A 15376-nucleotide genomic window follows, 5' to 3' on the forward strand; every position below is an offset into this window, starting at 1 on the left:
GAGTAACATTTTGTGTGTGAGGTTAAAGGTAAAAAGTTGCGGGTGGTTGGGGAGCAGCAGATTTCTCCCAGGACCACACCAGAAAAAGCACTTTACGGGAGATGTGTGTGTTGTACACGCAGATCGGATCGTGTGTATGTCATGTGGACAAAATCTCCCAGTTCCCTCGATTCCTTTCCTTACTCCACAGAAAGAAAAGAAATCCAGCGAATCTGTTTACATTCCCGAAATGCCAGGATAAATTGGGAGGATTGCATGTCAGTGCCCAGAGTTCGAGGCGGTTGTTGTTTTACAAGAAAAGTGGTCGGGGGTGGACTTTTCCTTTTCGCGTCCTCTAGTTACGCCAGAAGAGACGGTGACCCCCGCCTCCCAGGAAGAGTTGGACTAGCCTCCCTCCCTCGGGGAGGGCGGGCCGCCAGCTCTCAGGAGAATGTATGGCCAGACAGGCCCACCCTGCGGGACCCACAGAGGGAGCGGCGGCTGGGAGCGGGGGCCGCAGCTTGGCTGGGAGTGCGATGGAGGGTCTGGGCTTGGGGCTCGGGGCTCGGAGCCGGCAGGACTCGCATCCCGGCGGTTTCGGCTGGGAGAGGGGAGGGGCGAGGGGAGGTTTCCATCCAAGAGTGCGCATCAGAACTTTTCCTTTTTTTTTTTTACCCCCTTAAAAGCAAAAGCTATAATTTATAGGCCTTTTCGATTCGCGGAGTGTTCTCTATTTGAACTCGACATTCAAACTCCGCCAGAGGGGGAGGGAGGAGCGGGAGTTGGAGAAGAGACGGCTGGGGAGGCCCTGCGTGGCGGCGGGTCCCGGGACGCCCCCGCCCCGGCCGACTCCTGACCACGCTGTGCTCCAGGGTCGCAGAACGCGCGCTCCTCTTTTGACTCAAAAGCACAAATCTGTCCCCCTCACATCCCGGTCCCTTCGAGGAATGATCCTGCGGCCTCCCCGCCCTCCCCCACCCTTAAAGGGCCAGCGGGGATCTAACTTCCCATTGCTAGTGGAGGGAGGGGCGAGGGGGCCCCGAGCCTTGAGAGGAAGCACAGATTCCGGGCGAGCGCGGCGGGGACCCGGGATTGAGGGGGGAAACTTCTCGATGCTGGGGGGACAGGGCGGGAACCCCAGCCTGGTTTCTCTTCCGCACTCCCCGTATTCCCACCTCCCTCTTCTCAGCCTCTCTCTCCTCCAGACTTTTGCCTTTGAAGTGAGGGGGTAAAAAAGAGGAAGACGGTGTACTACATGATTTTTTTTTAATTATGAAATTGCGCCTGTAAAGAGAAGCCCCTGGAATGGGGATTTTTAAATGCTCGCGTTTGTAAAACTGGTATTTTAGACTTTGTATAAAGAAGCGCCGTTGACCAAGTGTATCTATTTAAATATCGACGCTATTTTCAGATGAAACTTCATTGACGGGACATGTCTGTTACCGAGTGGAAGGTCACTCCGGGACACGTGTCTTTACCTGGCTGCCGCCTTCCCTCCCTCCCTTCCTCCCTTCGCCCTCATCTCCCTCCCTCGGGGCTGACTTTGCCCCTTCCCCCTGACCTTTCCCAGCTAGCGTCGTTCTGCCCCACCGTCCCTCTGTCCTGCCGTCTGTCCGTGGCCATTCGCTCGTCTCTTTTACTCTCTTTTGCGACGCTGACCTGGGGGTGGGTGGGCAGGGCCGGGGCCGGGAGTCTGCAACCGCGCGGGATGTGTGCGTGTTGGGTTTATTTAATTCTAAGATTTGTACAAATCTCGACTCGATTTCCGCCTCAGCTCGAGTGAAGGTTGGCACCTATCTTCCGCGGTTGTGAATGTCTGTATCCAATACCGCTTTTTACATGTTTAAATATATACTTTGTAAATAGAGACGTGTCTCGGATTTTATTCCTTTTTGCTGGCCCTCGAGAAGAGGGAACAGGCGCCTCGCGGGGGAGAGGATCCTTCCCTCCTCGCTCATTTCCCATCCCACCCCCCTCTCTCGCCCTGTCGGCCCTGGACGATTCCGTTTCCAGTAGGCCCTTCCCCAACTGAGGGGATGCCAAACCCGGCGGTGGAGAGGGGTAGGCTTGGGAGGGAGCGGGATGTGACCCTTCTTAGCCTTCTATAAGGGGGATGGTCCTGGCTTTCCTCACCTACGGACTGCACTTCTCTGCGGCCTGGGCAGAACTCGGGGATCTCGGGAAGATGGGCCCGACCTCTGGGTTCCCTTTTCTTCTGGCAGGACTTCCGCAGCGCACCCCACCCCCAGGCCTGAGGTCCTGGTCCCTGACGCCCGGCGCCTCTGTGCCGCGCTCCCCCGGCTTCCCCGCCAGCTCACCAGTGCTGTCTGGGGACCCGCCCCCCAGACCCACCTAGCCTCGCCAGCGCTCCCCGAAATGCAGCGCCTCGCGCCTATTGATTGAGGAATTGAGTTCGCGGGTATTGCTAGGCAACTGGCTGCTCCGAGCTGGCGCAGAGCGCGCTGATGTGATTAGTGAACCCGGAGCTGCCGCGGCGCAGCCCCGCGCCCCCGCCCCCGCCAACCCCCACTGCCTCTCAGTCTCCGGTCTTCTGGGGGGGCAACACCCCCATCGCTGGGCGAGGAACGGTCTGGGGTAGAGCAGAGCACAGGGTGGGGTGGGGGTTTCTCAGATTTTCCTGGCCGAAGACTGCAGCAATGGGGCGGGGTCGTGAAGCCGGCACAGAAGAGCCGCCCTTGGGACCCCAAAGAGGCCACCACATTGAGCTCACTTCCACCCCCATAGCCCTAGCAGACGTCGCCCCGTGGAGAAGCGCGGATCTAGGCGTACTTGGCAGAGCCCGAAGGGAGGCGTGTGGGCACGCGTAGGCTGGCGCATCTCCGGCTCTTGTCCATCGAATCGGTGACCCCACGTTTGGCGGAGCTCTCCCCGCCTCCTTTCTCTAGTCTGTGGCCTGTGTGAGGACCCGGGAGGGAGGGCGCGGCCAGGAGCCTGGGCTTGGGGCAGTGGGTCACCCTTCGGACGTGAGGGACTGGGCCGGCGGCAGAGTCAGAGGGCGGGGAGTGGAGTGGAGTGGCTTGGCGAGGGTCGCGGCGGGCGGCCAGCCCCAAAGCCGTGGCCCCGCTGCTCCAACCAAGACTCCCTCCCGCATTGGGCAGCAGAGTGGGCTCGTGCTTTGGGAGATAGGGAGATGGAGGGCACCGACTCTGCCCACTTTCCCCAGTTGTTTGGCCACCACCAGCCTCGGCTTTGATCTGGTGCTTTTCCCACGAGTTTCCGTTGCCTGGGCAGATTCTCTGGGAAAGAGACCAGGTGTGGAGGCCTGGGCCTGTGGTGCTGCCTCCGGCTGGGGCATTCCTTTGCCTCCGGAGGGCAGGGCCGCCTCGTGGGGCCGCCGCCAGCGCGGAGCCTGGCCCAGCACACACACTGGTTGAACTGGAATCTTTATGGCTCTTCGGAGAGCGTCGGGTTGGATTTTTTTTGGTCCCTTTGATGCTTAACAGTACAGATGCTAGTCGAGGCCCCGTGCTGTGTGCAGGAGACCCAATGGCGAACAGGCCTGCCCTCGCACTTTGGGGGCTCGTATTCTGATTTCCTCTTCTCACCCCAAAGTCCCCTGGGACCAGAGGGGTCCTTCGGTCCAGCTGGAGTTCTAATTGGAGCGTCTCAGGGCTTGCTCGGGCTCTACCTCCAGCCTTGGGAGCCTGGACGCGGCGAAAGAGGCTGTGGCCTGGGGCCGGGGCTTTCTTCGTGAGACTTTGGAAACGGAGGCTGCTGGGCGGCATCTCAGAGCGGTCGGGTTGCGGGTCGTCCAATTCGGTTCCCCTTAGCAGCTCGGAGCCCCGGGGTGGGGAATGTTCCCCGCGCGTCCAAAGAGCCCTCGGCCCGATCTTCGCGGGTCGCGCGCGCCCTCTAGAGGCGATGGCCTCAGCCCCGCTCCCTGGCGCCCACCCCCTCCCCGGCGGCGGTGCCTTTCTGGGTCCCAAAAGGAGAAGGAAACGCCTCATCTCCCCTACCCAAAAGTACTCTAGAGTGGGCCACCGCGGGCTCCCCCTCTGCGTCCTCCCTTCGGCCAGGCCCTCCAACCACAAAGGTAGGGAAGAAGGATGTGTCCAGCCCGCCAGATCCACCAGGCGCCCTCGGGCTGGACCAGGAGGCGCGGGGCTGAGCCCCCGGGATGCCGCGGGCCAGGTCGGGCCCCTTGGCAGCCCAGCCCATTATTCTGGGAAGGCGGTGGATTAGGCGATCAGATCAGCAGCGCAGAAACTAACAAAGGCCAGTGTGGGTCAGGGCCCCCCCTCGTGCACGTCTGCCAGGCGCTCTGTACAAGTGGACTCGGGCCCGCCACCGGGAAGGGCGCGGGCTCTTACTCCCTCTAGCCCGTTCTTTCCCGGCCATCCCCAACCCCTTTCTGCTGCTCTCAAAGGCCGAGGACAGGACAGCTAGGGTCGTCCCTGCCCACCTCCTCCAAAAGAAAGCCGCTCCAGCCACCGAAGGCACAACAAAAGAAAACATGCCAGCAGCCTTCCCTGCAAAAATCTGATTTCAAATTCGCAGGGCGAATTCTGGAGCCGGGCAGAGCTGGGTGGGGGGGGTGCATTGCTGTTTGTATTGGGACTCTCCTCCCGAACTAAAACATTCAGGCCTTCGCCCCAACTAGCCTTTCAATCAGTGGTGGCCAACATCCAGGCCCAACTTCTTTCTTTACTTCAAAGGGAGTTCATTCTCCCCAGAGGCTGAAATTTATGAATAAATTCATGCTGAGGGTAATGCAAACCTTAAAGGACCAGGGAAGGTTATATAATAAGCGAATCATCTCTTTATTATGAGCCATGGGTTAGGAGTTGCAGTAGCACCACTGATTCAGTTTCTTGTGCTTCATGGCAACTCCCCTGGAATTTTATTGCTCTGTCCTTTAGAAGTGTTACCACATGAGGTGGATTCAAGGGGTTAAGCAGCTTTCCAACACAGTATCATTGGATACTGGGTGTGTGTGTGGAGATTTTGTTTTAACCTGAAGTGTTAGTTTCCGGGAGATGTCTCGGAGTGAGTCTATAATGTATGGCAGCATCCCTGGCCTCTACCCACTAGACGCCAGTAGCAACAACACTCACCCCTGCCCCCGAGTTGTGGCAACCAAAATTGTCTCCAGGAATTGCCAAATGTCCCCTTTGGTGCCAAACTGCCCTCCCTGGGGAATTCTGGTGTAGGGACTCATGATCAACCCCACCTCTTTGCTTAGAAGAACATTTTTTTTTTTTTCCATCCCAGGAAAGTGGCTGAGCCTTTCCCAAAGCCTGTAATTTTTTCACCCCATGATTCAGTTCAAGTCCAGATAACTATTTTGCCTCAAGAAAGGGAAAGTGAAGAGACTGTTGTTTCCAGGTATCACTCATGACATACACCAGGCTGAAAAGTTAAGAAAAGGATTTATTGATATACTAAGAGTTAACAAAAAGTTAAGGCAAAAATCCTGACACCTTTGCTAATGACTCTCCCCTGCAAAATAAATTAACATCAGTCTAAAAAGATCTGCAACCTATTGCTAGCGTTAGTTCTCCAAAAATACTAGAAGATCCACAGAATCTTTAGATGCACTTGAGCAAAAATCTGGTCCTCTAGGCGCTACCTCTCCCCTCCTCCTACCCCTTTCCCCCAAACCATTGTGGGTTTCCTGGGGGAAGCATTTCCTTTAACTGGTCCTGATTGAATATGGGGGCTGGGCTGCTGTGCTGTTTCAACAAAGATCTTAAGTTTCCCAGGGCAATAACATATTCACTTTTGTTCTCTCTCTTTTAAAAAAAGCAAACAAACAGCCACACTTTAAAGTAATTAGAAGTGGCATACATGAATAATTTGGCTTTTTTTAAAAATTAAAAAACACAAATCAAGCCAGTGATTGGCAATGGTCCAAAGCTCTGGTTCTCCCCCCCTAGTTTCCCCCTAATAAAACCTCTAGGCTCAGAGCTCTCTTAGTCAGGTCAGAATCTTGAGTGTAACCAAAAACAAGGAACACTCTTTTTGGTACCAAAAAATATATATAAAAATATGCCAAATCCTCTAAAGAAGAAGATAGACTGGTCCCTTCTTCCTATCCGTTACAAAAGCAAACAGAAAAACAGGATTGAAACATCCACTCGACATACACTGTGATGCAGTTCGCATAAGAAACCCTGCAGGATAAACAAGTCAGATGTGTGACCAATGCCTAGCCACACACACACACAGCAGCAAAAAAAGTACTACTTTTATTTATTGGTAAACATGACGACCAACTCTGAGCACCTGTCCAACTCTTCAGCGAAGGCTGTCACGCCTGCACATGTGTGTACACACACAAACATGAACCTCTTGGAGTCGCAAACACCAAGAAAGACAAACAACACAGCAAGAAGGCAAAGTGGCTGGGAGTAAGGTGTTTGCAGATTCAAACTTTGGGATTGAAGTAGCTGGTAAACAGAAAGGCACCTAATCAGGGTTTGGAAACCTGGCTGCTGGGGCTGTCAGATCAGCCCAGATCAGGGTCACCCTGAGGGCTTGCAGGGGAGAGCTGCTACTGGCCTGGCTCTGCAGCCTCTAAGGCAGCAAAACTTGGAGGTTATGAGCTCCTTTGAGGGGGAGGCAGCCCAGGAGAGCCCCTTTAGTCTCACCCAGGGACATCTGGGGACAGGAGGGGAGGTTGGTGCCAGGGGCCCAGGGTGCTGGCACCCCTTCCTTCCAGACTGTGCAGTGCACTGGCATCTCGCCATCTCCTGCGGGGGCAGTGGAGGGGGCATTCTCCCCCTTTACTGTCCACTTTCCAGTTTCAGCCTGGCTGTCCAGGACCCCCAGTCCTCAGGTTTGCCAGGGTGGGCACCACTCCTGCTGCAGCCAGCATGGCTATCACGTACAGGAGTCGGAAGCTGCATCTGGATGCTCCTCAACGAGGTCCTGGATGTGATCTGTCCCCAAAGGCACACTGTTGAAATCGATTTGGCTACACAAAAGCCATCTCTTCCTATTTGGCGTGGAGGGTGAGGGACTGAGGGGACTGGAGTTCTGGCAGGCCCACCCTCAGAAACCAGAGCCCACCGTGTCCACTGCACTCAGGGCTATGGGGACAACAGAAGATCCCACACCTGCTGGCTGATGTTAACCGATAATTGAAGCAGAAATAAAGTTCCCTGCATTCCCACTTTTTTTTTTTTGGCATAAAGACCAGTGACCCCACTCACTGATGTACCTCTCTGCCCCAAATCAGTAATGGCAATTCTGTTATTGGTTGGAATTACCAAGACAGCTGACAGACTCAGCCATCTGGGGGGAGGCAGTCGGGCTGGCAGCTCTGGCCTTTCCGAAGGCCAGGTGGGTCACTCAGATTTTGTCCCATTTCCAAAATGGTATGGGGATACAGCTTCTCAGCTGGGTAAGAGAACATGGAACCCCCAGAAGTGGGGAGGGATTGTCAGGGGAAGGTAGGTGGGAACTGTGGGAAGCACCTGCACAGCAGCTGGAAGCCAGCGGATGTCGGGAGGGGGGACCTACTGCCAGCAACTGCCCACCTCCCAGTGGATCTGGGGCAGTTTGTGGGGCCATGATTAGGACTAAGACAGTCCTTGAACAGGCTGGCAGAAAGGAAGGCAGCAGCGGCCCCCGACACTTGGAGGTTTAGGTGGAAGAGCTCTGGGATCAGCCCCCTCCCTGCCCATGCCGGACTCTTCAGTCAACATCTGGGGGCTGCTGTTGTTTATCTGAATCAGGGTTAGATGGCACCAACACCAACCTCTTCAGGGTTCCTGATCCCAACTGCCACACCTGTCCTCTTACATTAAGGCCACAGCCCTCATCTGTCCCGGGTGGGGGCAGGGACAGGGAGGTGGACAGTCCCCTCACCCTTGCCAGCTCAGGCATTGCTGAGGGGGGAGTTCCGACCAGAAAGGCCCCTTTCCTGCTCCCCCCACCCTTCCACACACTGAGCAGAGTCCTCCCTGGAGCAGCTCCCCAGGCCTTACCTCCCCCCAGCCCTAAGTACACCTTCTCTTCCAGCCACTGGGCAGAAACAGCCAAGCTGGGCCAGAAGCCCCCTCCTCTAACACCTGTGCTCTGGGAAATCGGGAGGCAAGGTGACCACCGTTGTCATCACAGGCCATGGAGGCAGTTCAAACAGCGAATATGGTCGGGCTCAAGAAACACAGGATGCTCTTGAGAAACATTTCGCTGAGCCACAGGCGGCCACCTAGACTTCCTGAGGCAAATGGAGAGCAAAGCGAAGGCCCAGAGGTAGGAACAAGGGCGAGGCCGGGTGGCAAGGCATCACAGAGCCTCCCCTGCCAAAGTGGCAGGCAGGGCTGGGTCCAGGGGAGTTCCCATCCAAGCCTGCCCTTGAAGGAGGCCACCGGCCCCTGGACAGGGTTTGGGATGCGGGCCATGTATCAAAGCAAAGCCAGAGGCCAGAGAGGGGAAGGTGAGACCCGGGCAGCCAGGGGGTGTCAGTAATGTCTCAGGTTGAAGAAGCCCACGCTGGTGGGAGACTCCTTCACCGTGACTGTGATGAGGTTGGCGGTGACGTCGGTGACGAAGACGTGCTCAATGAGGCTGCGGGTGGGCTTCCAGTCCTGGCTGGTTTGGACGGACACTGACAGGTTCTGTCCGGCCCTGGGCAGGGAGGCAGAGTCAGGGTCCGAGTCGGAGCTGCTGTTCTCTTCGCCGGTGCTCATCTCAGACAGTGTAGCTGTCTTCCGCGCCTCTCCCGGAGTCGGGTGGCCCTCCTGCCCTGGGGCCATGCTGCCCTTGATGAAGTCCCTCTTACCAGCAGGGGTGGGCAGGGCTGCTGCCCTGGAGGCCAGCTTCTCACTCTTGCTGGCATCGGTGGGCAGACCAGCCCCACTCACCGCAGTGAGGCCACCCCCAGCACCCTTCCCAGTGGCTGGGTGGGTGGCAGGGTTACCCTTGGTGGTTGTGGCATGGCGGGCGACCATGCCCAGCCCTGGTGTGCCGTTCTTGACACTCTGTAAGTCCAAGACCTGGAGGCTCAGCTCCTGGGTGGGTGCAGGCTGGGGGCCCAGGCACCCGGCAGGGACCTTGTTGCCACTGTGGACGTGTGGAGGCCCTCCTGTGCCCCCCACTTTCTGCTCCAGAGCACCACTGGGGGCCTTTGGGACTTTGCTTCCCGGGGGGCTTATCCCCAGCTCCCCCTTCTGCGTCCTCACCTTCAGGTCCAGCCCTAGGCTGCACTTGTTGGCAGTTGGGGCCCTGAGAGCCAGTCTGCCAGCGGCCTGGGCCTGGCTCTGGCTCATCCGGTTCATGTAGTGCACGATGGAGCTCTGCCAGCTGATACCACCCCGGCTGGGGCTGCCGGCCATGCCCTTCATCAGGCTGGCCAAGTTCTCTGGGGTGGCCATGGTGCTGGGGCCACTGCAAGCCTCCTTGGCATGGGCCTTCAGGGCTGCCAGGCCGGCCACGGGGGCACTGAGCGGGGGGGGCAGCTTGCCGGCCGGTGCCCCTAGGTCCTTCCGGGCCGTCTTCAGCACCTTGGCCAGGCTCACGGGCCTCCGGGCCGCCTTCTGCTCTGGGGGCAGGGGCTTGCGGCCCCGCTTCTTCCGGATGGGATCCTTTAGTTCGGGCTTGGCTACCAGGATCTGGGCCTTCTTTTGAGGCACTGGGTGAGTCTCACGGCCCCGGGGGCCCCTCTTGGCGTCTAAGTCGCTGTCATCCTCTTCATCTGAGGAAGATGAGGAGGACGTGGAGGAAGAGGAGGAACTGCTGGATTTGGATTTGGAGGGGGCGTCAGGTTCCTGCAACGACAAAGGGGAAGGTGTCACTTCTACAGCCTGGTCTCCAGGGGCATCAGACACCTTGGAGCCAGCCCCTCCTGTGGCTTCCACACCCGAGAGGCAGCCAGGAGGGAGCGATCTCACTGTTTGGTTCCAGAAAGGACTGAAGAGGTCCTTAGGAGGTCCCAAGAAAGGCAGTTAAAAGTGAAAGAGAACAAAGAAAAATAGGTGGTTCACAAAGTGAAGCCAGAACGATGGAGGGAAACGCTCACATGCTGACAATGGACGCCGAGCTTTCCAGGGCCGCACGGGGAGCTCCCGGCCCTCAGCAGACGCCTGGAAAAGGGAGATTCAGAGCAGCGTGATTCACGTCTCAGAAGAGAAGGGTGGAGTGAAGCAGCTTGTGTGAGAGCCCGGTAACCTAAAGCAACTGGATATCTTGCTTCCATCTCCCCATTTCCAAAGCTGACCCCTTCAGAACCTTCCACATAAGAAAACAAACCACTGCCCTCCTCATCCTCTGGGTGTCATCCCTAACACTAATTAAGCACACCTTACTATTTCTCAGGTCCCTGTGTAAGAAGTGTGCTTTAGGTAGACAGAGCCAACACCTGCTCCCGGTCACAAAGCTCGCCTGCCCCGAACTGGGGATGATGGAATCAAACCCAGGGAGTCTGGGGCCTCCCTGACTGGCTGGCCCCCCGCCTTGCTGATGTTCCTCAACGTACATGCCCCACATTCTCCTGCAGTAAAGCTGACTCCTCCAGCCCCACTATCCTGCTCAAAAAGAACATTTTGAAGACAAAACCAGGCCAGCATACCCTAGCCAATAAGGCTCATGGCAGGGTTCTCAGCCTCCTGGAAGGGCAGTTTTGTAAGAAGTGACTGAGCTCCTGGCCAGTGTGTGGGTTCAGGCCCCGGGGGCAGTGCCTTCAAGAGAGAAATCAAAGACACATCTAAGACTGAGGCCAGGACCCCTTCCCCATCCTGCCTCTGAGCTACTGGAAGGAGGGGCTGTGCCATGGAGCCCAGGTGTGTGCCCCTCTTAGCTGCGCCTACCTGGCAAACCTATGAGCACCTACTGTGTACATGCTTCCTGTTTTTTGTTCCCTGTAAGCCAATGGAGGTGAGAAAGTAGCAGAGTGGACGTCACAGGACCAGGAAACCAGCTTGGGGGGCTTAACCATTGCAGGGCCCTCCCCAGAGAGACAGGGCAGGAGGTGGAGAGCTGAGGTTTGCTGTTGCCCCCTGCTGGCAGAGGCTCACAGCAGCAGCCTAGAGAGAGGCAGAGTCAAGGTCTTCTGAGCAAGGGAAAGACTTGGAGGTGCCAGCTGGCCCCCTTCCCCAAAGCCCGCAACCCTCCCGCCACTGCCTTCCACTCAGCCGGCTGAGGGCCACTGCTGGGAGGGGAGCAGCCACCCACCTTAAGCTTGGAGTGCCGGCTGCAGGGGGACATCACCGTGTGCTTCCTCGGCCTGCCCCTGGGACGCTTGCCTCTCTTCCGGTTCTGCACCTCCTTCTCGTGTTCCCTGAAGACAATCAGCAATCAGAGTCACAGACTTTCCTTCTGCCACCCTGGAACCCCGTGGTTCCAAACACCCCCAGGTAGCTTAGCACCAGTTTCCCTGCAAAAACATATCCTGTTAATTAACACATCCAAGGCAGAGGTCCAGACCCCCCTCTTTGCATTAGGGGTCAGTATTATTTTTACCTCCATCTATTTCATTTACCTTTGGGTAAAGTCAAGTCACGAAATTCAAGTAAAGCTGGGAAAGGAACGGTTCCCAGTTTTCTCCGACTCCTCTTAAAACCCTGTGCGAATCCTGGCCACTTTCTGCAGGGAGATGATATTGTGGAAATTCTACAATACCACAACTAGAAGGAGGCTTTGTGCTCACGTGGTCCAACCCCCTCACTCCAAGTAAGAGAGTCCAGAGGTAGGGAGGTGAGGACCACTGCCCCCCATTCTCAGTCTTCTAATGCCCGCACAAAATCTCACGGTCGTCAGAGCACTGGGGTAACCAAGGGCTCCCGGTCCCCACACAGTCTACCCAGAGCCAGCGCCCCTGGCTCACATTTCTTTTCTGGTTTCCTCTTTCTAAGCCCTTTCTGTTCCTAGACTCTGCTCTAGATGGAAGTACTGGTGACGCCTGATTCCGAGGTGGCCGGGGCTTAGGGCTCAAGGCAGGACACCATTAACCAGCTCCATGACTTGGGGTCAGGGAGCCAAGAAAGCCGCCTCCACCCACCAGCCCCAAAAGCCTCTATTCCAGGCTACCCCCGGGGAAGAGGCTCTATCTGGAGTAGTTTCCTGGTAATCAAAATGGGCAAACATCAGTGCATTGAGGCCTGTAAGGTGATCTCTTAAAGAAGCCAATTAGTACAACGAGACAGAGCTCATACTCAAAGCAGCCCCAAGCTGTCTCCTAAAAGGAGTCTCCGCTGACACATTAACCTGTACCCGTGAGCTCTGAACCTGAGACTTCCCCTTACAGTCAAAGGTCACATCCCCACACCAAGCAAATCACCACCAGTTCCTAGTTCCCAGGGGGATCTCTGGGGTGGACAGGAAGGCAGAGCACCCACTTTCCCAGTTTTCTGTCCCCCGTGATGTAAACCAGACCACCCCATGGTTCTTTGTAACTGCTGCATCTATCTCTCTGGTATTTGCTAACCTCAGTTCCTGTCTGCTGTGCTGTAAGTAAAAGTGACGTTAAGGACACACACTCTCTCGATGGTCAGGACACTGTCTTACAGAGAAAAGTACCAGCCCCCACCCTCTGCGACTTACAGGACCTGAGTTATGGAGTAAACAGCAGACAGCTTGCTCGTAAGCTTCTTCAAAGGTACTGAGGCAAGCATATGCTCGATATATTTTCTCTCACCACCCCACCAAAATCTATCTCTATTTTTCCCCATTGCTATCGCCCTTCTGAGAAGACCCAAAATGTCCTGCTATAGTGAAAAAAAAGTGGACACAGCTTGAGCTACCAGAGAACAGCTGGCCGGATCAACCCCATCTGGGAAAGATTTTGAGCACCTAATTTATCAGCCTCTATCAACAGGGCAATCCCCACACCTTGCCCCCACCAGCCTGCTCTGGAATAGCACCCCCTGGAACCTTATGCCATCACATGCCCCTCACCACCCTTTCCCCCGAGTATCTCAAAGAGGTCTCTTTTAACCCAAGTCTTCTACCTAAAAACAGATATGACATCTAGAATTACAGAAGTAAATTCAGCCCCTGAGACTGGTAAAGGGGCCCCTGTGGTGCTCACTTGGTGCTGTTTTGCAGCAGAGAAAAATAAATGTGTTGTTCTTGGTCAGACACACCACAGTAGGCATAACTTTCTGCTGTGTGTCCCAGCTCCCTCTCTGAGCCTTCTCTTGCTCAATGGCACCCACGAGGAGGACTGGGAGGCCAGGTCTGCAATTTTTAGGGCAAACCTGCCATCCTTGTTTTTAACCAGTGCTGTTTGTAAACTAGTCAACAGAAAAGGCCAAGAAGAGAAGCCAGAACTTTTCACGAAGGAACCAAGAAGGTTCATTTTGGCAAATCTGGCTGTCACAAAGACCAAAAGCAGCACTTACTCAGTGACTCCCAAGGTCTGGGCACAGTGCTGGCCAGCCGAGGGAAGGTGGGGAGAGGACTCATCTGGGACCTCAAACCACAGCCCAAGCCTGGGACTCCCGGAGCACCATCACTGCCCTGTACAACCGTGTGACAGGCCAGGGTCCCCCCAACAGTCTCCCCCTCCCACAGGTCTGTTAACTTTCTCACTTCTTCTGGAAGGCCAAGAGCAGCCTCGGGTCCAGGATATTTTCCTCTGGCTCCCAGCTGTTGTGTCTGTAAAAGCAAAGAACAGGGCATCTTAAAGCACTAGGCACTGACCAGCTACTTCAGAAACAAGCCCAAGTGGGGTTGCCCCATTGCTCTCCGATCCCTATTGGCAGCCAGGGCACCGGGGTGCTGGGGAGAGTCCCGAAAGGTCTCACCCATGCCCAGGACGAGCTCCTGGACACCAAACTCTTGAAGCCAACACCGTGTCCTCAAACTCAAAGGGAAATCACTACCTCAACCCCCAATTAACACCCGGCCTCAGGAGGACTCTACAGCCTCCCTCTGGAGGAAAACAAATCCCAATAAAATGGAAAGTTGCAGAGAGGGAAGACCCCAAACCCTGGTCCGGAGCCAGGGAGGGAAGGGAAGGCTCCTTCAGGATGCAGGGAGAAGGAGGCCTAGGGGCACATAAACGCAGCCCAAAGATGTTGCTGTCGCCCAGGCCTACGCGGGCCAGGAACCCGGAGAGTTAAGCAAAGAAAGAAAAGTGGGGTCCGGGAAGAAAGGGGAACTGGGTCTGCGCGATTGTCTGTAAATAGAGCCCCTTCCGGGATGCCAAGTCCCCTCCCATCCATTAAAAGAAAAAAAAAAAAAAAAAAAAAGGAGCCCTACATCCATGAATAGAAAGCTCAGGTTACAGCGGGGAAAATACGGACTAGAGGAGGGGAGCTCGCGTCCCGCGGGGAGGGCTGAGGCGGGCGGGGGAGCATGCAACAAATGGGCGCGGGAGGAACTCGCGGCGCCGGAGGGGCGCGGGCCAGGCGCGGGGAGAGGCGGCCGGGGCGCCGGGAGCGGAGCTGGGCGGGCTGGAAGGGGAGGCCGCCCAGCCCTGCGACCCGCGGGCTTGTAAACAAAGGGCACCCTGCGCAGGCTGGGTGCCCCCTCCCGTCAAGCCCGAGGAGCCCGCGGAGCCCCCGCAAACTTCCCGCCCGGCGCGCGATGCCCCCCGACGGCGCGGCCGAGGAACCCCACGCCGCCCCCCCTTCACACCGAGGTGGCGCGGGCGGGAAGGCGGGCGCCGCATTGTTGGGGACTCACTTGGAGGACCAGCCACGCCACTTGACCAGGTACTCCAGCTTGCCCTGCAGGGAGAGAAGAGGCGCGTGAGCCGGGGTGGGCGGGAGCGGGTGGGCACGGGCCGGGCCGCACGCACCTTGCGGAGCCGCTTGCTCAGGATGCACTCGGCGGCGAAGACCTGCTCTCCCACGCTGCTCAGCTCCTCCATGCTGCCCCGCCCAGACCGCGGCACTCGCCGCTCCCCGCACAGCCACCGCCGCCGCGCGCCCTCCCGGCCGCACACAAAGCACCGCCCCCGCCCCGCGCAGGCCCGCCCCGCGCACGCGCAACGCTTCCGCGCCCCGCGCGCCCCAGCCCGCCACCAGCCCGTGCGGGCCGCCCTGTTCCGGCATGGGCCAATGAGCGCGAGGGGGCGGTGCCTGGGGGCGGTGCGCGCATTGTTCACGGCGGGACCAGCTTCGCGCCCCGGGCGGGGGGTCCGGCGCGCCAGGTCTGGGTGGGTTGGGGCCGCGGGCAGCGCGCGTGGGTCAGCAGAGCGCGGGCGGGTCCCTCGCGGGGAAGAAGGAGGCGCCTTGCCTCTTCGGACCTGGCGATCAACAGTCGAGTCCCGCTTGGTCTCCGGGGTGCGCCTGGCCTCCTCCGAACTTCGTTTTCCGGGCAAAAAGCCATTGTTCTGCCCCGAAGCGGGGGGAAGTTGGGACGCGGCGAGGCGGCCGCTTCCTGCCTCTGTCCCCGAGGGGCGCTGCTTGGGGCGCGGAGGGCCCAGGCGCCCTCCGCATTTTTGAACTTGGTCTCCTTTGGTCTCGGGCAATCGTACTATTTTGCG

General features: G+C 57.4%; 1 protein-coding gene across 1 annotated transcript; it reads right to left on the bottom strand.

Moving 5' to 3' along the window:
* Positions 1-5427: 5427 nt before the first annotated feature.
* Positions 5428-14817, bottom strand: CBX2 (chromobox 2). Its single transcript, XM_032618066.1, has 5 exons — positions 14687-14817; positions 14572-14615; positions 13474-13539; positions 11116-11221; positions 5428-9713 (listed from the first exon to the last, which is right to left on the bottom strand). Exons 1-5 carry the CDS (start codon positions 14756-14758, stop codon positions 8409-8411), a joined length of 1593 nt encoding a protein of 530 aa, XP_032473957.1. The 5' UTR covers positions 14759-14817; the 3' UTR covers positions 5428-8408.
* Positions 14818-15376: the final 559 nt, after the last annotated feature.

Source organism: Phocoena sinus, chromosome 20, assembly GCF_008692025.1.
Source record: "Phocoena sinus isolate mPhoSin1 chromosome 20, mPhoSin1.pri, whole genome shotgun sequence".
Taxonomy (NCBI): domain Eukaryota; kingdom Metazoa; phylum Chordata; class Mammalia; order Artiodactyla; family Phocoenidae; genus Phocoena; species Phocoena sinus.